The 24,827-nt window shown below is 37.3% G+C and overlaps 2 protein-coding genes across 2 annotated transcripts in view; both read right to left on the reverse strand.

Annotated features, from left to right (window-relative positions):
* The window catches only part of LOC113681797 (uncharacterized), a 53,602-nt gene extending 32,910 nt beyond the window's left edge, over positions 1-20,692 (reverse strand). Inside the window, exon 1 of the mRNA XM_089194459.1 lies at positions 20,464-20,692. The gene's annotated coding sequence lies outside the window, so the exon portion shown is untranslated. The remainder of the gene's footprint in view (positions 1-20,463) is intronic.
* LOC149034658 (uncharacterized) lies at positions 9,114-16,379 on the reverse strand. The gene is made up of 4 exons (XM_089194341.1): positions 16,193-16,379; positions 15,839-15,916; positions 15,179-15,246; positions 9,114-14,317 (listed from the first exon to the last, which is right to left on the reverse strand). The coding sequence occupies exons 1-4, from the start codon at positions 16,260-16,262 to the stop codon at positions 10,838-10,840; spliced, it is 3,696 nt and encodes a 1,231-aa protein (XP_089050467.1). The 5' UTR covers positions 16,263-16,379; the 3' UTR covers positions 9,114-10,837.
* Positions 20,693-24,827: the final 4,135 nt, after the last annotated feature.

Raw genomic sequence — 24,827 nt, forward strand, 5'->3', positions numbered from 1 at the left:
ATAAGACTCAGGTACCTTTTATAATTTTATAGGGGTCGTTTTCGAAATTCCTGGCGCGCATCCTCGCCCTCTTATATATAGGGGTTCCTCCGGGGGGTGCTGATACGTGCAGCACACTTGAAATTTAGCAAGCACAAATTTTGATGTTATTTTCGGTGATTAGAAAAAAGTTTTGTCAGCGTCTTGTAGCTACTACGGAAGGGCCCTTTACCACTGTGTGCTTAATTACGCGTCCCGCCAGATGGCAGGAAGCAGGAAGATCGTTCAGGATCTTGGCAGGAAAATAAAAGATCCTTGAAGATCTTGGCAAGAAAACGAGAGATTATCAAAGATCTTAACAAGAATTTTTAAGATCCTCAAAGAATTTTCAAAGATCTTTAAAGGATCTATAAAGTTCTTGTCAAGATCTTTGGAGATCCGAAGGATATTGACAGGAAAATGAAAGATCCTTAAAGATCTTGGCAAGAAAATGAAAGATCCTCTAAGATCTTGACAAGAACTTTGAAGATCCTTGAAGATCCTGGCAAGAAAATGAAAGATCCTTGAAGATCTAAGCAAGAATTTTGAAGATCTTTAAAGGTTCTCATAAAGATCTTGTGGGATCATTAAAGATCCTTCAAATATTTTCACTAAGGATGTGTCACAACAAGGCGAAAAATATACAAAACGCTCGCCTCATCGGCACTTTTTTTCGTTGTTTTGGTAGCCACTTTAGAAATTTAGCCAGGCATTTTAAGGTAGGTAATTCAAACGGGATTTGTTATAGTGTACACGCAAATACGCTCGTCATAAAATCAGCAGTCCACTGTTTGCAACTCTGCACAATTATAATGATAATACGCGAAACTTGCTCGACGATTTCCGCTTGCTGACAAGTCTTTACACTTGATACAATTTAACCCCAGGTTTATATTTCCTTTTGCCTTTAGACGCAATAATAATCTACACGATCTTTACATCTTACCGATCGCGCCATGTTGTTTTTTCAGCCTAACACCTTCGGGCATGCTCCCTAGAACTTTGAGTACACCACAGTCAGGAGTTATGGCACTAACGTAATGACTCGGATTAATAGTAATGTTTTCTTTCTTTCATATTAGACTATATCCTTTTGTCATTTCAAACTAAACTAATAGATAAATATTCGCTACCCAAAATGCCTTCAATGAAAAACTCGAACGGGTAGCACGTGGTGCACTCATGATTTTATGTGGAACAAACAAATGCAATTACGTATTCTCATTTCAAATTTTCGTAAAATTTTCGACTCGAGTTATGACGAACAAGAACGAGGAGCATGTGATTTACTCGTTAATTTATGTAGGACAAAAAAAAGGGAGACGACGATCATTTATTCCAAAATCTATGTACGAGCTGGATTTCAGCTTATTTTCATTTTCCACAGGTGTGCTGATAAATATTCAGTTACGCTGTGTTCTTAATTAAACCTACATTTTTTGAAAAGAAGTCAAATAATGTGTTCAAGAATTCGTACTTTGATTTGTCACCTTAAATTTTTCTCTGACTGAAAATACCTGCCAAGTTTTGTATCATTTAATAAGCAAGGAGCTTTTTACATCTTCCCCTCGAAACATATGTTTGTGACAACTGTTTCCTCTTTCAATTTCTATAATGCGAACAGGATGTAACACGTAGACGGTAGTTTATAATCAAAATAAAAAGGAAAAAGGCTTCGGATTATCTCGTAACACTCAGTTGTCTCGGTTCTCACTAAATATTCTTCTAAAAAAATAGAGTAAGCAGGGACACAGCACTTTAGATCGATAACATTTTCATAACTTGCTCTTGTCTGCGATCATATGGTCTACTGTCTTGTTGCCGGCTCACTTTGCTGAAAGACCCATACGAAACCATATGAAACCAAGACCCCACGCCTCATACCGGATTGTCTTTATTTTACAATGTAAAAAGTTTTTCTTTGTTCATACAAACTGGCAATGTTATTGATGGAACACTGCGAGTGAGTGAGACAAAAATCCACTTGGTCTAATTAATTATTTCAGAGCTTACCTTAAAACGACGTTTCGTCAACGACGGAGCGTGGAATTCGTCCTTAAGAACCTGTTAAATTTGTAAAATTTTGCAAGACCGAAGATATTTTGATGAGTTCTTCAGAAGGTGACTTATAAAAAGAACGGTGTCGAGAGGGTACTCTTTTCCTAGTGATCTCACGACGTAGGAATATTTTGATTTTACTCCTCTGAAATTTAGCTCGTGATAACTTAGAAGCAACGCTTCGAGCTGGGGATGGCCAGCATTAAAAATTTCTCGCTGCCACCAAAGATGTTCACTCGACCGCGACAGGATGCAAATGACTCACTTTTTGTTTCACGACCATACTGATGTTTTTACCATTGCGTGACATTCTCAGGAAAACCAAAAGTTGATGATACATTGTTAACTTTCCCGAGGAAATGAGTCATGAATAGTGAATAATACCCGGGCGCGCGTAGATGTGAATTTGGTTGGTGGAATACAATTCAAGCACGTAAAAAATTGACTAATGTTCGTGTAGTGCAATGATTGGGTATGTTCTAGCGGACTTCGGACATTGTTTTAATGGTACGTTATGGAGCGTGAGTTGTTAGGCATGTAACAAAAAAAGAGCATGACTTTCAGACGGACGAAAATATCCCGTTACTTCACCTTGAGAGAAAAAAAAACTTAACTTATCTGAACTCACACCACAGGCAGCCCAAGCTCCAGCTGTGAGATGCTCATCTTGCGAAATAAGATTCAAGGTGATTTTTCGGATTTTCTTTATCTGGCGGTGACATACCTGAGTATTTTTAGGAGCTGTGCCATATTTTGACTTCCCCCACAGGCTCGTCGAATTCAAACAAGGAGTGAAAATACTAGGCAATACTACACACCAATGAATAGTCTACTAGGTTATTTATGATCCAACTGCTTTTTTTTTCCGCCAAGTCTTTCTGCTCATTTCTCATAAGGCGGGAAAAGCAAAGTGGATAGAGAAGCGCAGCATGCGTAGCCGACCGGTTAAACAGATTTTTTTACAGTACAAAATAACCAACTGCACACATGTGGTATATACATATTTTCGCGTTATTTGAACTCTACCTTGTGTAGTTGGATTATAAAACCAAATTGTCTCGTTGTACCCCTCACCAACGCAGCACCACAATTTCCTTAGAAACTAAACCCATTTATTCATGCGTTGTTAATTACAATGCCTGCAGCTGGTGCGAGGCCAAAAGCAACCAAAATATTCTTAATAGACTGCGCTTGGAGTAGAAATCTCCCAAAAACTCAGCATACTTCGTATGCACATACCTTAACATTACTAAAATACTTCTCGAGCGCTTCACATAACATTATTCTCTCACTTTCATACGATCTGGTTAGCTGTACCTAATTTTTATTATTTTTACATTTTTTTTTATTATTTTACATTTTTTCCAGTCTATCGAGTTTATGTTCCATATAAAGCCGTTTTCTTCTTGATTTGTGTTCTTTGTTTGAAAGAAATTTGATGATATGAATTAACGTTTAAGCGTTTGACGAAAATGAAATACCGCATGCATAAATCAATTGATTGAACAGCTCATTAAAAGGAAATGGCAGCGAGAGAGGAGAATTAACAATCAGATCTTGGGAGTTAAAGGGTTTAAGTCTTTTGGAGTGATAGAATTATCATTAGCTCTTCGGATTAGATAGAGATACTCTACTAGATTACATCGTTTTGTAAAGAATCCTTTGAAGGTGGCATATATGCGTTGATAACGAAAATCTGGAAAGGAGAGGCGAACATTAATTAATATGACATGAGCCGCAAAAAATGTTTAGTGAAGACGTACATCAATCAACTAAAAAGTATTCCTTGGCGCTCCTTCCTAGTTCCCAGAAAAGAGTATGCGTAACCTCCATGCTAAAGTTTTAAACTGCTTTCTTCTATGAAGGAGACTGTCAGCGTAGCTCAGTTCAATGAACAATAGCTTTGTAAAATTAGTTTAAAACATTTCCGCTCGTTTTCTACTCACTTGGAATTAGAAATGTGAATTCAAACTTTCTGCTTCCTTAGAGATAGATTGTGAACGCAGTCTCGTCTGGCTACAACGATCGCAAAACACCTTAGCGATCTCGCGTTTACCAATTTGTTCACCTTCCCTGGAAATGGTTTCTTGTTGCTGTTCACCTTCCTCGAGTGTATCATCAACGACACCACTATCTTTTACTGCACCTACAAGAGTGGGCATCTCCACTTGTCTTGTTTGCAGTTGATTATCAAGGACATTCGTCTCCACCATACCAGTCACTTCCGCCTGCAGGCCACTGAGGGGGAGGAGCAGGGCCAGGAAGCAGGAGAGGGACAACTGTGGACTTTGTTGCCATTCCTTGAAGTATCCTTACAAATTCAGGACATACTGAACTAAAAATTAAGATGTATGGGAATGATTTTGAATTCAGAAAAATATTGCTTTATTTTTCAAAAAAATATTTTCAACCTGGCAACAATAGAAGAATATCTTCCATTAAAGTAATGACATTAGCACAAACAGATGACTTTTGCCACCTCAGGTCATAGTGACTCAGAATAGCTACGATCTCATCTTACTTTATTATTTTACTATTATTTCTTAATCCCGACCGACAAACCAAGAACACCACACAATGATCTGGCCAGGTCTCGAACCCAGACCTCATGACCCGGAGTCCAGCGCACTAACAATTACGCCATCGCGTCTCCCTCATAGGGGTAAAATAACTTGATTAATATGGTATTTTTGTTGATAGCCAACAGGATCGGATAAGAGGAAGACACATAACATGTAAATCGCTTTTTAAGAATCTGTTAGCTTGGTCAGTCGCTAATAAGCCCATGAAAGGCAGATGACGAATTAAGTTTTAAAAGCATATGAAAGGAGATAAAACATCACTTGTTTGACTATGGTGAAACCTGAAGAAAAATAAGTCCTTACCGGATACACCTATGTGTTCAATATGATTTCCTTTCTTCGCGGCGAATTACATCCGTTCGTTTTCTCTCTGGCTGTAGCTGGATGCAGTTCAAGACCATGCAAAAGACCAGGGTTTTAATACAGAATCAACAAACTGATCTTTTTATTTTTGAGAGAACGTGAGAAAATACAGGTATTCATGCCAAGTCTAGGCGTGAAAAAATAAACAAAAAGAGTTAAATTTCCTCTCACTTACTAGCTATATTTGCCCTTCGTCTTCAATAACACAGCAAGTATTCAAATGAGCCAAAAAAGTTGAATTGTTACTCTAGCAGTAATGAATATTTCAGCTACTATAACTTCTCTGTCTATATACCTTAGTGTACCTCATTATATCAGGAGCCCATTCCTGATTATATTCAATGTAATTTGTGTCTTATTTCTTTATCGGACGGTGTTCAATTCACTCTTTTTTACACAGTAAATGAAAAGTAAACAATTTCTATCAGCCAGCAATTAACAAGGTGTTCCTAACCTTGAGTTCACTTAATTACGTTGTCCTCAACTCAATTTTAAAACTGTGACATGGCGACAAAATTGACTCTCTCTTCAGCATTACTCTTTTAATAGAGGAGGGAGGGGAGGGGGGGGGGGCTTCAGAAAACATTCCAGCTAGGAGTCGATCAGATTTAAAATCTCAAATCGATTTGCTTTCCCTCGTAAAATAGAGAGGCGATCAAAAACATGAATAAGACCCAATTCCTTTGTAATTTGTGTCTGATCTGACTCCCCTCCCCTAGTACCCACTAATTGACCAAATTATTTTTTATCCCACACCCCTCAGAACTAACCTTACATCTAATACGTAAATTAAGAATGAAATTTCCTCTACAGAACAGTCGAATTTAAGGTATCTTTTCGCTTCCGAAAGCTTAAATATTCGGAACTGCTTTGAAATAAGCTGAAGACTGTAGACTGCTAAACCTTCGGGAAGACTATGTCATTATCAATTAGCTTACTTTTCGCAAATTAGCGGAATTCATCACTGGCGGTCCTGTCTCACACTGAGAAATTGTGATACGAATAACCCGCCGTTAAGAACTGGAAACTCAGCAGCAATTTCCTGTCTCGTTTTTATTTTTCTGTTTTAGGGGAAAAATGAGCAAAACGTCACTAGGTGCCGAGGTTATTTAATAGATTCTTATAAGGTGAAAAGAAAATAGCAAAAACCAAATAATTATAAAACCGCTAAATCATCAATAGCAAGATTTTCCCTTTACATCACCAAAATGATTTGCTCAAATTGTCGGAACTACAAATATATGTGTGAAAAGTTCAAAGAAGAGTGCGTTACCAAAAATTCACCTCCACTGAAATCTTCGGGATAATAGAAAGAGAGGGCGACTAAGGAACACCTGTCATCGTGACCTCGAGGTTGACATCAGAAAGACCAGCCACTCATGGATCCAGGTAGAAAGGATGGCCAGAACAGAGATCTCTGGCGGACTGTTGCTGACGGCCTATGCCCCAGGAGGAGCGATATATATATATATATGCAGTTATATATATATATATATATATATATATATATATATATATATATATATATATAACTAACTGCAGACAGTACTGTTTCGGCCTTCTGGGCCTCATCAGTGCAGTGCTGATGCTAGGATGCTAGGATGGAGGTAAGTATATATATATATATATATATATATATATAACAAATAGATTCCACGTTGCCGTGCGTCTGTTTAGTAATAGATCACAGATGACGTCAAAATGCAAAAAAGTGGTGCACGAGGCGCAGCCGAGTGTGTCACTGATGTTCTTGCCACATTTTGACGTCCTCTGTGATCTATTACTGAACAGACGCACGGCAACTTGGAATCTATTTGTTTATATAATAAAGAATTAAAATAGACGGAAAAAAGTTCTAAAAATGACGTCATCTATACGTCTGTCCTCCAATAGATCATAGGTGAGAACCAATCAGAATGCGTTCATAAATGAGCTTATTATATAAATAAATATATGTATACATATATTTGTATACACAAGTAAAAAGTTCTGTCTGACGAGCGCTTAGGCGCGAAACTTAGAGTCACAGAGAATCGATGCGTCCTCTTTAATTCTTTAACTTATGTATACTTAGCTCTGCTACTACAGAATTGAGCACTTTATGCCAAGGTAGACTCTACCCCCACATTTATATATATATAGATAGATAGATAGTTAGATAGTTAAAGATATATCTATATTTGTAAAGTATATAAACCATCGTTTATACACTTTACAAATTTGCATTATAGGCGTGGCGGTAAGTTAAAATTATTTGTTCAATTGCTACGCAGTAACGCTTTGTTTCTGTGGGGGCATGAGCACACGAGTTCATTACGTTTATTGAGTGGTGAGAATTCAGGTCGGCAGATGAGAAGTAATTTTTCTTTCAGGCAGAAGTTGAACCTCTACCTCAAAGAAAAACTACTTGCCGACCTGAATTATAACCTCAAAGAACTTGTAATTCATATCCGAATGTCGCAGCTTTCGACAATTTTAGATGTTCAATGTTGCTATTAAGAAAATTTGTTAGGTACATTAAAGGCTGTTATCAACTGGAACGTAGAGTAAACATTTGAGTCTGAGTTTCATAGCCCTTTAACAGTCCTTTTATTAGATTTGCGTGCACTAGAGACGTCATCAGAAAATAATGGAAAAGTATTGTTCATACTTCCGAGTTACGCATCCGTCCTCCAGGTTTCTCCGCTGAAGTCGCCGGTGAATAAAATTAATATATTGGCAGGAGCCCATTACCCGGAGCCTCCATACCAATTGTACTCTTGAGTCAACCCTGTCATGTATCTTTTTATTTTTAGAACTGAGATACGTGTGTGCGTGTGTCTTATTGTGGATATTGTGGCAAAATGGGAGTAAAATTTATTAGCTAAAGTAAACGTGAATCGAATTTCAATTATTCAGAATTGATAACAACGTTCATGAATGATTTTGTTTTAGACTTTTTGAGTCCAAGCCAAGATTTCAAGACATACTTCCCCCCTTTAAGAGTTTGAAACTTGAAGCCGTAATCAACTCTCGATCTCTGTATCTTCACGTCAGACGAGTCATGAATGCATTGGAAAATGCTGCGTTTTCTTTATACGACGCAGAGGTTTTCATCGAGTATTTGAGGAACCTTGGAGAGAGACATAAAACATGGCCCGTGAGGCTGGAACATTTCGATGTATTCTATTATGCCGATCAAGGCTACTTACGGGTACATATTGTTGTATAGCGCTGTATAGTGATGTAAACTGCAGAAGAGGGCAGTATAGAGCTATCTAGGGTTACATATCGCTGTTTGTGACCCATCAATTTTTTTTGCTCGCGCGCGATTGGTATAAACGCAGCAAGTGACTGAAAATCCCCCAGCTAAAACTGGGTGATATCCGAGAATATAACCCAAGCGATATTCCCAAATTTGCAAACCTTACGTCCACCACGATAAGTCTTCATTTCAAACTTCATTCAATTCAGGATAAATTAGTCTTATCATGAGTTGATTTCGTAAATTGAAAGCTCACGTTTCGAGCGCTAGCCCTTTGCAATCGCTCTAATGAAGGGCTAACGCTCTTTATTACTCCCTTTATTAATTGAACTAAGTAAGCTGTTCATAAACATTTTTCAAGTGCGTTGCAAAATATTTGAAGGATATAAAACACAATAGCCTCTACTTTGCGCGAAAATATGCACGGATATTTTTCCTCGGACGTTATCTGTCCCTCGCTCACAGTTTTCGCATCTTGGAACAAACAATGTCCGCAGACAAATATCCAAAACTATTTTCGCGCCAAATTGGAGAAATTCTTCATATAGCGCTGTTTGGTGATGTAAAATGCGGTAGAGGGAAGCATATGGCTATTTAGGGGTACATATTGTTGTGACGTGCTGTATAGTTACTGCATTTTACGGATTTACAGAGCTACTCAGGGGTATAATATTGTATTGTGCTGTATAATGATAACAGTTGCAGTAGAGGGATGTATAGTGCTATTTAAGGGACATATAAGCGTGCGTATTCGAGTTTATTCTACGATGTAAGGACACATGGAGTCGAATAATCGACGGAACGTGAATCCTTAGAATATAGAGACAGATAATGAAAATCAACGCAGTTTTTGTATTTAATACACTGAACATGTCTCTTACACAAAGAATTATTTGAGGCATTAAGTAAAATACGCGCTAAACGGAGACACAATAATGAACCCAATTACTCCCAAGACTGATCATAATTTAAACTCTCCGAAACAGTATTAATACAACGACAAACATGGTGTCAAAAAGAATTCGAGAATATCAAACTGGGGGATAGTTTTTTTTACTAGAAACGTGATGTTACATCGAGTTCTCGGAATAAGCAACAAAAAGAAACACTCATATCAGTTGGGAGAATTTTTCTTCAGAACTTGGGAGTTCATGACTTCATATAAACTAAGGTAAATGAACAATTATCTTCAACTTTAAATAAAAATAGCATCAAAACACTTCACACGAAATACACATAACGGGCTCTAATTACAAAGCGTGCTCTAAATACCTAAGTATAAGTTCTTAAAACTGAAAAAAAATCTTCAAATTGTGCCAAGGTAAATTTAAAGCAAAGAAAAAAGTTTCGACAGGTAATTTTCAAAAATTAAAAGTTTCATCCTGAGGCCTGAACCTTTTCAACTACAGACTTGGTTTACATTAATTCATGAACCTTTTCACCAAAATAATTCCTAACGAGGACTACATGGCTTACTTTAACTGCTTCTCTAAGTTATGGGCGTAAAAAATTTCCTACTAAAAACAACAAATTCCATGTCACATACATTAAAAGTCACAGCTATGGAAACTTCAGTTATAGTGAACTCTGCGTCGCTGTTTCCTGGTTTAGATTACATGGACAATTTTTAACCTCTCTCTATTGGTTCCTTAAAGCAAACAGATCAGTGTTTGATAAAACCGACTAAAATTGACCAAACTCATTTGATAACCAGCCTTTTGACCTGTTGTCGGCCTGTTCTCTGAGAAATTTCGATTTTCGTTTCAACATTTGAAAGAGTCATATTATAAAAGTCAAGTGGGCCGGGCCTACGGGACTAGAGGCTGGCTACACGACGAAAAGTAGGTCTTATGTCTCTAACATATGGTCAGTGAATTCAACAACATCATCTTTGATGTTTACTTCTTCAAATTAGGCTTAGAATGGCAATCTTGGCACTGATAGAATTAGATTGCATTAAAACGGATTAAAAAAATATTAATTAATTTTTCTTGTGAAGAAAATCTTAATTTGTAACAAAGTGATTTATGATGTAGAAAAATCATCAAGTTTTATCAACATATGGCTGCAAATTTTGCAAATCTAAGTTTTGGAAATAGAAAAATTCGCCAACTTTCGCAAATGACGAATTGTTTCTTCGCTTATGAAGAGCTTAGAGCATAAAGGTAATTAAAACCCAGTGGACAAGCTCCTGGTTATGTAAAAGTAAAATTACCTTTAAACTGTTGTCCATACAACTGATTGTAATACAGGAATAGAGCTGAGTGTCATTTTGACGAAAACGAAAATCTCGTATTCGCGTTCAACTACTGTAGGCATTCATAACAGAGGCCTTGTTACATTTCGCTCTCTTCGCGAGCATTTAAATTTGTAAGGGTAAGAAAAAAAGACAATTCCACTGATCAAAAAATAATAAAATTTTATTTCTTCACCAAAGTAAAGTTACACATCTCGAGTTCCATTCAACAAAAAGTAGAAAGTAATGAAAAATAGCCAAATTTGCCAAAATAGAGAAACATTTAACCCCTCTAAGTTCATGCGTCATTCTTTTTTAAATGAAAAAAAAAAGTTTTCATTTATTCAAGTTTGTATTCAAATTTTTTCTTTCCTTTGCCATGAAATCAAAAGTGACGTCATCTCCAATCAGCAAAAAGGGAGCCCAGTGTTTGATGTCGCGGAACTGGTCTGATTCTCTAAGGCTTCTCATGGCCAGGTTCAGTGACTCGCTTGCAGGTTTACTTTCGGCAAGGTGTCGATAAAAGCATTTCATGAACTCTAGAGTAGCCTTGTCATCAATCGCCCACAGGGACACCACAACAGACCGAGCACCAGCCCCCATAAAAGCGCGCGCAATGCCAACCACACCTTCAGCCTTGATCTCGCCTCGACCGCTGTGGCAGCAACTAAGTACAACTAGTTTAGCGCGAAGTTGAACATTTAACACATCACGAATCGTTAAAATGTAATCCTCCTTCTTGGTAGACAAAGTAGATGTTCGGTCTGGGTCAGGTGTAAGAGCAATTTCGCCAGTTTCCATACATCCGTGTGCCGCAAAGTGAACTAAGGAAACGGAACTGAGTCTTTTCAACACCTCACGTTTGGTGGCCTGTCTGCCAGTGATTGGCGTGATATTCAGAATTTTTCCGATTATTTCTACTTCTTCTTTAGCAAACGGAAGCTGCTCGAGGACTTTCTCTCCCTCGCTGTTAGTAACCTCGGATACCCACGGATCTCCTACAAGTAACGCACCACTGCTTTTGTGATAATCATCTGGGCAATCGGCAAGGACTCTAAGACTGGTTAATGATGGAACGAGTCGGATTCTGAAAGATTCACACAGGTATTTAGAATTACCATCCTTCAATGCAGCGTAAGGAGCGAGCCACAGGGGTCCATCGGGAATAATGACTAACTCATCCCCTTGAATCAGGTCAGCCACCGGCTTTATAACGTTATCATACAAAGTGCTCAAGCATTTGCTTTGTTGGATGGCAGGTTGAGGGTTGTCTTCTTTAGGTTTCTCATCCACTTTTGAAGGGCTCTCCCTCAAAGCATCCAAAGATCGATTCTCGCATCTCAAAATGGAACGAACACCAAGTTGTGTATAGACACCGAGCATAAACGACTCAAAGGACTGGCTAGCTCCACTATTCTCTGAAACAAAACCTTTGAGTTTACTTTGTCTTAACTGAACTTGTTTTCCTTCGGACACAACCCAAAGATTGACGTCAGCGTTGTCCACTGCCTGAAAGATGGTGTTTGATGGAACGCTTTTTAAAACTTTTGAAAAACGTTTCATCCAAATCGATGTAGACTTAGCAGTGACTGCTAAATCTTCATCACCTGCCTTGTGCTGACTTGCTCCGCCACAAAAACTGGATTCCATAAGGTCGGACAGAACTTGAGCTCTTCCTTTCTCAGCAACAAATAAGGCTTCATCTATATTACCTTGTTCTACGAGAACTCTCCACAAACCCGTATACGCCATTTGATACTGATTTCGAAAGTTAACTTTCCACTCGTCTTTAGATTTTAGAAGTACTCTCAAGGAATTGAATAAGTTTATGCTAGCCTGGTAATGTTCAACGGCTTTTGGCAGTCCACCCTCCAACTCAAAAACGCATCCTAATAAATAGTAGGCCCTTGCCTCCAAGGATTTGTCTTCGACCTCTTTAGCAATTTTAAGCGCTAATTTGTATGACTCGTTAGCCTTTATCAAATCTCCCTCAGTTTGATACATATAACCAATATTGCCGTGGGCATTACCCTCCCCATGCTTGTCTCCTACTTCTTTAGCTATTTTAAGATCTAGGTTGTGGTACTCTATGGCTTTTTTGAAATCACCCAGACTAAAATAAGCATTGCCAAGATTGCCATAAGCACCTCCCTCCCCATGCTTGTCTCCTACTTCTTTAGCTATTTTAAGATGTAGGTTGTGATACTCTATGGCTTTTTTGGAATCACCCAGACTAAAATAAGCATTGCCAAGGTTGCCATAGGCCTTACCCTCCCCATGCTTGTCTCTTACTTCTTTAGCTATTTTAAGATGTAGGTTGTAGTACTCCATGGCTTTTTTGAAATCACCCAGACAGCCATAAGCATTGCCAAGATTGCCATAGGCCTTACCCTCCCCATGCTTGTCTCCTACTTCTTTAGCTATTTTAAGATGTAGGTTGTGGTACTCTATGGCTTTTTTGAAATCACCCAGACGGCCATAAGCATTGCCAAGACTGCCATAAGCACCACCCTCACCATGCTTGTCTCCTACTTCTTTAGCTTTTTTAAGATGTAGGTTATGGTACTCTATGGCTTTTTTGAAATCACCCAGACGGTGATAATCATTGCCAAGATCGCCATAAGCACCACCCTCCCCATGCTTGTCTCCTACTTCTTTAGCTATCTTAAGATGTAGGTTGTGGTACTCTACGGCTTTTTTGAAATCACCCAGACTAAAACAAGCATTGCCAAGATTGCCATAAGCACCACCCTCCCCATGCTTGTCTCCTACTTCTTTAGCTATTTTAAGATCTAGGTTGTGGTACTCTATGGCTTTTTTGAAATCACCCAGACGGTTATAAGCATTGCCAAGATTGCCATAAGCACCACCCTCCCCATGCTTGTCTCCTACTTCTTTAGCTATTTTAAGATGTAGGTTGTGGTACTCTATGGCTTTTTTGAAATCACCCAGACGGTGATAATCATTGCCAAGATTGCCATGGACGTTAACCTCCCCAAGCTTGTCTCCTACTTCTTTAGCTATTTTAAGATCTAGGTTGTGGTACTCTATGGCTTTTTTGAAATCACCCAGACGGTTATAAGCATTGCCAAGATTGCCATAAGCACCACCCTCCCCATGCTTGTCTCCTACTTCTTTAGCTATCTTAAGATGTAGGTTGTGGTACTCTACGGCTTTTTTGAAATCACCCAGACTAAAATAAGCATTGCCAAGATTGCCATGAGCACCACCCTCCCCATGCTTGTCTCCTACTTCTTTAGCTATTTTAAGATTTAGGTTGTGGTACTCTATGGCTTTTTTGAAATCACCCAGACGGTGATAAGCATTGGCAAGATTGCCATAAGCACCACCCTCCCCATGCTTGTCTCCTACTTCTTTAGCTATTTTAAGATGTAGGTTGTGGTACTCTATGGCTTTTTTGAAATCACCCACACTAAAATAAGCATTGCCAAGATTGCCATAAGCGTTACCCTCTCCATGCTTTTCTTCTACTTCTTTAGCTCTTTTAAGATCTAGGTTGTGGTACTCTATGGCTTTTTTGAAATCACCCCCAATAAAATAAGCATTGCCAAGACTGCCATAAGCGTTACCCTCCCCATGCTTGTCTCCTACTTCTTTAGCTTTTTTAAGATATAGGTTGAGGTACTCTATGGCTTCTTCTCCCTGATTATAGAGACCTATGACTTTCTTGACATCACCTGAACTTGCACTACCGTGGTCATGACTAATAGGATCTTTTTTCTCCATGGACTTATCTCCCACTTCACTGAGAGACTGAAGTCTTAATGACAACAAGATCCTATTGTTTTTGTCAATCTTTTTTATGTTAAGGGTTAAAAATGTGCAAAAAACAAAAAAGATTATGTTTCTAATCATATTGATATGTAATAGTCCATTTTAACATTTGCGTGCTTGGTTCCTAAGCCTCTGAACAAGAGCGATGATTAAGGGTGACCTTGTTATGATAAAAACATTGCTGATTTTTAAATGCAAACTACTTTGTTATTATCGTTTCTAGATACTGGTCTCTATCACAACAAGGTCACCTTCAGTCTCACGCTAAATCAAAGGCTTGGAAACTAATTACACAACTATAAAATGGCCCATTAGGAGGGCTTTGCATGAAAGGTATATGATTTATAACATTCAGTCTTAAAGTCAGTTATGAAGTAAATCTACACTTCAAAAAAATGTTTTTTTCTGTGTGCAGCCTCAAAATTAACGCGAAATATCTAGATTTAATCCCTAGTTTCCAAAAACTGAGCAGCACTTGCTCAATTTTTAAATTAATATAGCTTTAACATCAGTGTTGAGAGTAAAAAAAAATATATCAATTTGAAAATAGTTAGTTGATGCAATACTGAATTCTCTGTACTAACATTACAAGAATCGTATGGTTGACAGTAAGGATAATTACAAATTTGGTCTGAGAAATCAAAGGGTTATTTAAAATAATGTACCAGTTATTGGCATGGATAGTAGAACTAAGTCAAATTGGCTAAAAGGAGTAATATCATTAGTCATGAGGTAATAACTTCTCCTATGTTTTTAATCTCACACACTTAAAGTATATGAGCTGACAAGTTCCCATCATAATTTCTCCCTTGAAACATCAAATGATGGAAACTTTTTCCATTATACCCACGGTTAAAAATGAAAGATTCCTTCAAAGGATACAGATAGTCCCTTATCACACCAAGTGATTGCTTCTTCAAATCTCTTCAGTTCAACACAAGCAGTGGCTCCTGTGGGCAACAACATAAAGAAGCATATTATTACTGTGGCTCAATTCTGAGAAAAGAACCTGAAACCATTGAAATCATTACAGACCAGAAGAAAAAAAGACAAAACAAAACAAAACAAAACAAAAAAACTGAATGGAAAAGAATAAACAGGTCCTATTAGGTTTCAGTTACATTTATTTAGCTTTTAAGACAACTGAAACTTCTAAGAATATTTAAATTGGGACCAATAATTCCTTACCTAAAGAGTTCCATAAGTCCTGATCCTTACTTCTTTTTAAAACAGCTAGATATTGACTTAACATATCTCACACCTGTGACTACCTCACTCAGTGAGCTTAAGGAACTAAAATACTCGTGCTGAAATTTTGCTTTGCATTCCCCATTGAGTTCTTCATCCAGCTCAAAATAATATTCTCATCAAAATTAATGGAAAGTAGTTGCATAGCAGTCAAGAGCTGGATTCAAATGTACACCAGGGTGGTTTAGACCTCTAAATTAATGTTAATTTAGACAAGATTGAACTCCTCATTCAACCTTAGAGTGTTGAGTTATTTTTTATTATTACTATTATAGCACAGCTAACATATCTAACCTCTCACAATTGCCTTAAGGAAAGTTGGATTTAACTCAATGGCTGCTTCTGCATCCCCTAGTGAATCCTGGTGATTTCCTGTTATCAAAATAAATATCTCTGATTAGCCATACATGTAGCACCACTCCATTACAATAATTTTGATAAAAACTTGCAATGCTCACTGATATCTGGGGTAAGAGGTTACTTCTTTGTATATTTAAGAGGCCAATTAAAATAAGATGTATATTTTTCTGGGATGCATCAAAAATTATCACCAGAAAACTCAGATAACATCTCAGAAAACTACTACTGACAACTCAATAGCTTCAAAATAGAAAAAAAAAATGCATATTAAAGCTCTCATCATCTTACCAAGTTTAAAATGTGCAATAGCCCTGTTGTTGTGCAGTTTGGCCTTCAGTTCTTTCTCATTGCAGTTCATTTTAATTCCTTTGGTGTAAAAATGAATAGCATTGATGAAATCTCCTTTCTTGAAGGCCTCATTACCCTCATTCCTATAACCATCAGCTGCGGCTGCAAAGAAAAAATAAAAAATAATTTTGTCAAAGTCTTTGGTTGTAGTTAATTAGTGTATAAGCAACGCTGCCAAGATCTGGAGATTTAAAATCTGAAGATTTTTCCTCTTGTGCCAGTGACCACTTTTGCACCTGCCTGACTTGACCCATCCCTGAAAAGCTCAGAGAATGTGTGCAGTCCCCCCCCCTCCCTGCCCCCTTCACAGGACACACTCCATTCAGTAAATTCATGAGAGATTTTTTTGTTGAAAGCTCAACTAAGCAGACTCAGTTGCTGTTGTGGTTGTTGTTGTTGCCGTTGTTGTTGTTGTTGTTGTTGTTTAGAAGAAAGTGTAATCCCTACTTTCAAACAATCTAAGTGTAATCAAGAAAATTAGAGCCTCATTCTGTGCCTGTGAGACTCCCTGATAATCAGGGAGAGTTGGCATATTAATATATAGATTTAGCCAAGCCTAAAAGCAGAGCTTGTTTTTTTCTTTTCTTTCCTTGCACGTCTCAACGCCTTGCCCCGGCCAGGACTAGAACCCGGGTTGTCTGACTTGGAGCCCAGTGCACTGACCACTGGACTACTGGACAAAGCAGTGGCATTGGCATGCCTGCGGTACAGTTGACCACACATGTTAAAAGTAGCACCTTGTACGGTTGTACATCCAAATCTTTTCGGCTTGATAGGTTACTACTATTTTGTATAATTATGGGACTATGCTCTGCGAGCTCCGCTATAAGTGTAGAAGAGTCTAATGCCTTTAATACATTTAGACAACCTTTTAATGAGTCAATAAGATCCAAATGTTGTAATCATAAAAACCAGAAGCAATATATTACTTATAGAAAAATAGTTATTATATAAATGATAAGAATAATGATAAAGAAGATGAGATTAATATTTATAATGATGTTAATAATGTGGGTGACAACAGTGGTAATAATAATTATGAGAATTTAACATCACTCTATTTGAAGCAAACCCCTGGGCATTTAAACTTTTGGAGATAGGTTTCCTAAAATTTCTATTCCACAAGCAAAATCAATAATGTGTTCAAATGCCCGACAATTTTTATGCAAAAAAAAAAAAATTAGCAACCTGACTTTCAACTAATTGACCAAGCTTTAAAACCTAGACCTTTTAGACTTTTTTCTTCTCAGCCATTTGTTAGTGAAAGTTCACTATCAACCTGTAACGTATTTATGGATTTATAACACAAACAGTACACAACACCTTTGAAAGGAATCCAACACGTTGTTTTAATTATCAACATCACAACACACATGCTCTGATATACAAACAAGAGGGGTGGGAAGGGTAGACTTAAACATTTACAAACAATACACTACCTTAACCCTTTAAACCCTAAGAGTGACCAATGATCACCAACCTTAGAAGCATTGATCTTCAAATGAATTCTCTTTTTCAGTACCACAAGAAACATACAAAGAATAGTGTGGAGAATATGGATACTGATGTTAGGGTGTCAAGGATTAAACACCTCCATATTCAATGATATAACACTTGCACTCTACTGGAAATTGGTTGCTTGGGGGAAGTTGACACTTTCAATGGATTGTTGCATAATGTAATAGAAAGATTATGATGATGATGGTACTTATGATGCAAACTTACAAAATGGATGTTATATGATGATCAAATAAAGTCTTTTCTTATTATAACTTTGTGTACTTGCTTTGAACTTTGAGGAAAGAAAATAACAAATATGTCATAGATCCTCTCAGTCAATGAACAGCATATTGTAATCATAGAAGAGAGTCATGACTGGCCAAATATCCTTTAAAGTGGTAATGCAGTGTACTAATATCATTCTCCACATCTGCTTACATTCTTGAAACTGGTGGAATAGAAAATGTTTTAACAATGACTGATGAAGCCAAAGTTGAACCTAGCTCACCTCGTACCAAAGACATTCCTATGCAATTGACTGAAATAAATTGGGAAAAAATCAACATCTGTGTGTTTCAAGTTTATATAATTTGTAACAGTAGCAATTTAAATCATTTAAACCAAGAAGTGGTAGGTAGTTGGGTCACATCTGGATTTGAAAAGTGGCCCATCCAGGGCCTGAGCTTTACTTAAACCTGGTTTCCTAACATGAAGCAACTAGGAGTATTACTACCCAACCCTGGACAGGATGCAAGTCCATTCCACCCTCTTCCCCCCCCCCTTCACCCCCATAGCATTTTATCAGGTTTCCCTAACTAATTTTTGCTACTCATTTATACTCCTGGGTGGAGACAGACACTGTAAGAGTAAAGTGTTTTGCACAAGAACACAACACATTGACTGGAACCCAGACCTCTTAATCCTGAGTCCAGCACAGGCCAGGTTACAAATGCAGACCTCCTGACCCTGAGTCCACCTCACTAATCATAAGAACACCATGTCTCCGCAAGAGGAGAGAGTTTATGCTGAATCCTTTCTCATAAGGAACAAATTAATTACAGCACCCAAGAAAAATTCTCTTATCTGATTTTTAAATAGGGATTACTGGTCAAAACTTATAAAAGATATATTTCTTTAATTCAATTTCCTACAGCTGAGCTGACACCCATATTCGTAAAGGTGATTGTTGGTTCAACTGTTACACTTATTGCTGGAAAAACAGTGAAATATATATACATTTATGCATGCTGATGTATGCTGAAATGGATTTCAATTTGGTACAGGTGCTGACATTTGTGGTTTACCAGTATATGTATATTTAACTAATTGTTTTTGCAATTATTCTATATTTACATTGTTTTGATGCTAACTTTAATTCTCCTAGTAATCAAGACTGGTTGTTTTTTAAATAACAAATAATCCTTGCTGGCTGTCTTCAAGTACAAAAACTTTCAATAAACTTAGAGTAACAAGGAAGTCAATTGTGCTGGAATTCAAAATAGCTTGTAAGTGTAAAATCAACCGATTGCCAGGGCTTTACAGAGGAATATTGGCCCAAGGTTGTACCACTATAGCAATGAAATGGTGCCAATATTCCCTAGTACCTCTTAAGAAAGCAAGGTAATTGTAATGCACCAGTGTCACTTGGACTAAACTAGTTTACTTTAAATTAACATGTTTTATGATTGTCTGTAAGGTGTGATGATGGTCTTTGTGGAAAAATCCTGACCAAGTAAGAACCAATCAGAACTTTATATTTACCCCATGACTATCTTGCCATGTAATAACATAAATTATCACCAAACACACACTTGGATGCATGCAGCCTCATGCAGAACTAAACCAGTTTTGATTAAAAAAAATTGATCGGAAACATTCAGTTGATGTGATTATTGATTGATCATATATTAATTAGCAGATGACAAAAGGTAAAACTTTACTCAGATACCAATCAATCATTACCAGTTGATGACATGGATTCATAAAACTCGAATGCAGTTAATTGAAAGGAAGCTTGCAGTAAATCACTAGCTGACTTTTGAAGAAAAACCAACTAGTCTTAATATTTAACAATGAAATCAGTATAACATTACAGTTTGGAAGGACAATCTAAGCAGTCTATCGAAAAGAAAAAATTACTTTCAAATTATAAAATGATAAACATAAGCACATGAAATACGCTGAAAATGTTTATCGCTTTTTGATCAAATGCATCATATATACGGGAGCAAATTAAGTTAATACAAACACGAGCCCGACAAGAAAGCTAGCGCCAAACACGATTGTGTGCATGCTCCACATGACACGCAAACGAAACTGAAAGTGTTTCGATCAACAGCGCTTGCACTGAATCAAATCGATATCATTTGCATATTCCTTTAACTCTCCCGAGTTACTTATTTTGTCCAAGGTAAACGCCAGGTATTGCCTGCGAATTTTTGTGAATTCGATAGCTGTAACTTGTTCAAACAAGCTCAAATTAATAAGTTTATAAGCAACACGAAGCGGCAATACAATTAATACACGCTAGAATAAAGTAAAAGTTAGCAATCCTCGTCACCTAACTGCAGGAACGTCTTTCATTGTCGGAAATTAGAGAAAGTTTGGACAGATGAGAAACATTCGAAGGAGGAAATTTTAACTAAAAGAATTCGAAACAAAAGTATTTACCTTCAATTAAAAAAAAATCTGATACAACCATGCGTTCTTACCTCTGTCGCGGAAATAGAAGGCACGTTTGACTGTTTTCCGACCTTGCTTCCTCAATCCGTCATGAAAAAGTTTCAAAGAAAGTCACTAAGACTGAGAAAGTACTAAGAAAGACACGAAAGCTATGTCATGGAACGGAGAATCGCAACAGCGCGTTGTGAAAATGAAACAGGGAGTTCCTTGGCCCATAAGTCTGTGCAAGCTAGAAGCCGGAAATTCTTCAACTCAAATTGAAACAGGAGCCCACTTAAGAGCGGCTGTCATCGCCAAAAATACAAAAATAGAATTGGTTTGTAATAACCGATGGGGTCTAATTATCTTTTTGAGAAAACGATCTTATCCTAAGAGATTTATTTAAAATACAAATGGACAAGTCGCTTTTGGTGAAATGAAATATTCAAACAAAAAATGTTTTATACAATTCAGGAGCTGTGTAGCCACCCTAGTTGAACTGATTCAATAAAAACATCAGTGGCCAAGTATTTACTGAAATGGTTCAGTTTCGAAATGACAAACGGTACAGCTAACTGTACTTTGGTTCAGTAACTTGACACAAACGGTTCAGAGAAGTGTGAAATGGCTTAAGTCATCGGCAAATGGTTAATCGTAAGCCGCAATGGTATAGTATCGAATCAATCTACTCACCGTAAAGTGAAATGGTTTCGCGTGACCCCAAATGGTTTAGCGTGACGACAAATGGTTTACTACAAACCGAAATGGTTTAGTGTTGCAGCAGTTGGTTTACGCAATAACCGCCAAAAATACAAAAGGGAAATAGACAAGTCAAGCTTGAAATGAAACAGTCTATGTGGGGTCCAACGTCACAACTACGTCATTCAGATCGAATTTGGCGCAAAATTATTTCTGTAGCCTCGTCTACTAGACTCAGAGAGTCTCACTCCGGTAATAACCTTTTTCACATTTGTCTATTTTAGCTTGCTAGCGAATAAATTTATACCCTCATCATCTTGCCACAATATCAATAAGTAAATGATATTTCGGATGAAACTGTTCTCATCGAGCCGCTGAACGTTCAGTAGCTTAGTAGTCATTTACTGAAAATAAAAGTAAGCTTAAGCTTATATTTCACAATGATATAATTTCCTATCGTTTCAAACCATATGCTTTTTTTTAACTCCAATTTTTATAGTTTGTTAAAACTAAGTTAAGCCGCAACTATTAGAGACTTAATCTTGAGGTTGTAAAATTTCTGATAGTAGCGGCTTAACCATGTTGGGAGTTCAAATTGCTATTAGCTAGTTCTAAATTGTTCTTTTGTTCTTTTCAGTTTCTTTAACTGAAAACTGCTGTACCTTAAATGGAGAATTGTTACCTTGGTCATGGTAAGAATTCCCCATTTTTCTACCTCAATATAAAATAAGAATCTGAAACAAAAGGAATAACAAAAATACAGATAAAATGCATCATTTTACACGACAGCACATTTACCGTCTAGACAGTAAGAACCATAGCTAGGAAACGTGATAAAGCGATTCATTGTTTTAAGACGGCGAAACTACAACTAAAGGGCGCCTAAAAACTATATAGTTTTTATAGTTTTGAGGTACACTTTAGATTCTTATGCTGGTCCATTTCAAGCTTGTCATTTCCCATTCCCTTTTGTATTTTTGGCGGTTATTGCGACTATATCTGTTACTGATTACCTACCAATTATATTTTTGTATTTTTTGCGGTGACGGCCGCCCATAGATGTAACTTTTGAGAATACAACTTACTATCGAGAAAAAAAATTATGACCCAAAATGAAGAAGACTTGATAAAATAGAATAGGTTGATGTATCAACACAAGGCGAGGGTGAGAAGAAGAACCAAAGTCACGAATGAAGGAACAAACATGAGCTGATATAGAATTGCCTAACGGTGAAAATACACAGCGAAGCCAGCCACACTATTGTTAGCTGTTCTGAAAAAGGCAAAGCGGCATTTTTTTTGCACTGATATGCGGTGGATTGGGCCCTGAAACAAGCAACATCACGAATCATGTTCGGCAGTTCACTAACTAGTTACAATAGCAACAACAAACTGAAGACCACTGGATAACAAAGATTTCGTTGTCTTGGCCAGATTAGTATTATTTTGGCTGATTTCTGTATCTGTGGCTATTTCGGGGCAAGCTAAAAAAGCTGTCATGATGGTAACGTCACAATCACCTGTATAAAGGTAACATTACATGTATTACTTAAGGATTATCTAACAGTTACTTTGTGGTTGCCTTAATTAAATACCTTTCATAGTCTTTTCGACTTATAGAGCTATTATTAGCTCTTCGGATTAGATTGAAATGTTTTGTAAAGAATCCTTTGACGGTGGTATGTATGCGTTGATGACGAAAATCTGAAAAGGAGAGGCGAACATAAATTAATTTGACGTGAGCCACAGACAAAGTTTAATGAAGACGTACGTCATTCACCTAAAGAGTCCTCTTTGGCGCTCCTTTCCTAGTTCCTTGAAAATGAAAATGACTTCGACAAATCTCCTCTGCGGTCACTAATATGAGCTTATATTTGCTACACTCTATCTTTTCCAAACACATTTGTTTTGAAATATATCCGTCCTCTTTCAGTGAGCCGTAGTCGTCGGTGAATACAATTGATGTATTGGCAAACAGCGAGGAGATTGGCTCTTTTAATCTTAGACTTTGGCAATAAAGAAACTAAATTAGGAAAGCACAATGCTTTCCTCTTCAATATAAATATAACTTAATTGAAATCGATATATCTAACCAACGCCCTGATTTTCCCTCTCTGTCTCATTATTTTCTGATGAGGTGTGCAATAAGCATATATCGACCTCAAGTTAGGTGGACTGACCTTGCACTGACTCCAGCGGCGGTAGTCCGTGGGGGTTTCGAGAATAGAAAGCCACTTTCTTTATGGTGCAAAAATGCATACATCTCAATTCTCCCCCTAAGCGTTGTGCTGAATAAATAAAAAAGAACTAAGTTGCCAGTTATAGTAGTTTAGATTTAATGTTTTATGTTGTCGTTTATAATTACCGCTCAGATTCTCACATTTTTTAACCTCTGAAGCGTGTCCCTGGCCTGCTTTCTTTCCTAACTCAGGTTTGTTTTGAGCCTCCTCCGTGTCCCTGGCCTGCTTTCTTTTCTAACTCAGGTTTGTTTTGAGCTCTTCCTCTTCTTTTACATTGTAAGAAATAATTGAGTGGCGTGAAAATTTATTTTGAGAATTGTTCTCCATGGTTTTCTTCCTTTCGTTTGTTCTCTGTCGGGTTGAGCAAGAAATCGTAAATAGAAGCTCCCAGCAGATAATTTTATTGACCCAAACCAAAAAAAAATTTGCTCACACAAGACATGAACTAATGCCAGTGCGTAATTTTAAATCCCAAAATGCAAAATTTTGACGACATTCATTCATTGCACTATTCGTCAGTATCATGATCACTGTAGAGGCCTGAAGCCCAAGTTTCTGACGTCATTTATAATTATGTCACATCAAGGAAGAATACAAAGTTAATCTAACTGAGAGAGGTTATATCTCGTCATGTATTGGAGTATGTCACTTAAGGATCACTTCAAAATTACACCCAGTAATTTAACTGTCACAAATCACTTAGTTAAGAATGAGGAATCACTTTTACTTGTCTGGAAGGGCTCATATCGTCGTTTGACTTTTCGAAAGATATGGTGAAAAATCCCTCTGTCTTGTAGAGGTATTATTAATTTTTCAGACATTTTAGCGTAAATGTTCCACGGATCAATATTTTCTAGTCGATGCGACGCTCTTAATTTCCGACTTCACGACTTAAAGAATGAATAAATTCGCCTGAATTCGTGCGTTGAGGGATGTCGGAATAACTAAAGAAATATAATTCTTCCGCACCAATATAATGATTCACACGTTTTCACCGGATGCCCCTTGAAGACAGATCGAGCCAGCTTTAATCTACGTTTTACATTTGCACGAAATTGTAATGAATAAATAATGAAAGTACCGCAACAATATTATAAAATGAGTGGTTTGAAGTTCGCGAAATGAATTCTTTTAATTACACAAGTAGGGCGTATAACTGCATACTGTCTATACTTATAGAACTTTAATTGTGCTTGAAAATTAGCGGTTTCCCATCAATATCGCTGATAGTTAGTCCAACGACATCTGCAAATTAATAATAGTAACAACATTTCATAATACCTCATCATCAAATGCCAAGATGTTGGTCGATATAAAGATATACGTTTAACAAAGATAACGTCAGAGTTTTTATACATCACCCATCATCACAACGTATGACAGCTTTCTTAAGGGAAAGCAGCTGGATTCACTAATCTATTCAGCTAGTGTCTACATATCTTCATTTTAGGTTTAACAGTCAAACTGTAAATGCC

The sequence above is a fragment of the Pocillopora damicornis genome, chromosome 14 (assembly GCF_964200805.1).
Source record: "Pocillopora damicornis chromosome 14, jaPocDami1.2, whole genome shotgun sequence".
Lineage (NCBI taxonomy): Eukaryota > Metazoa > Cnidaria > Anthozoa > Scleractinia > Pocilloporidae > Pocillopora > Pocillopora damicornis.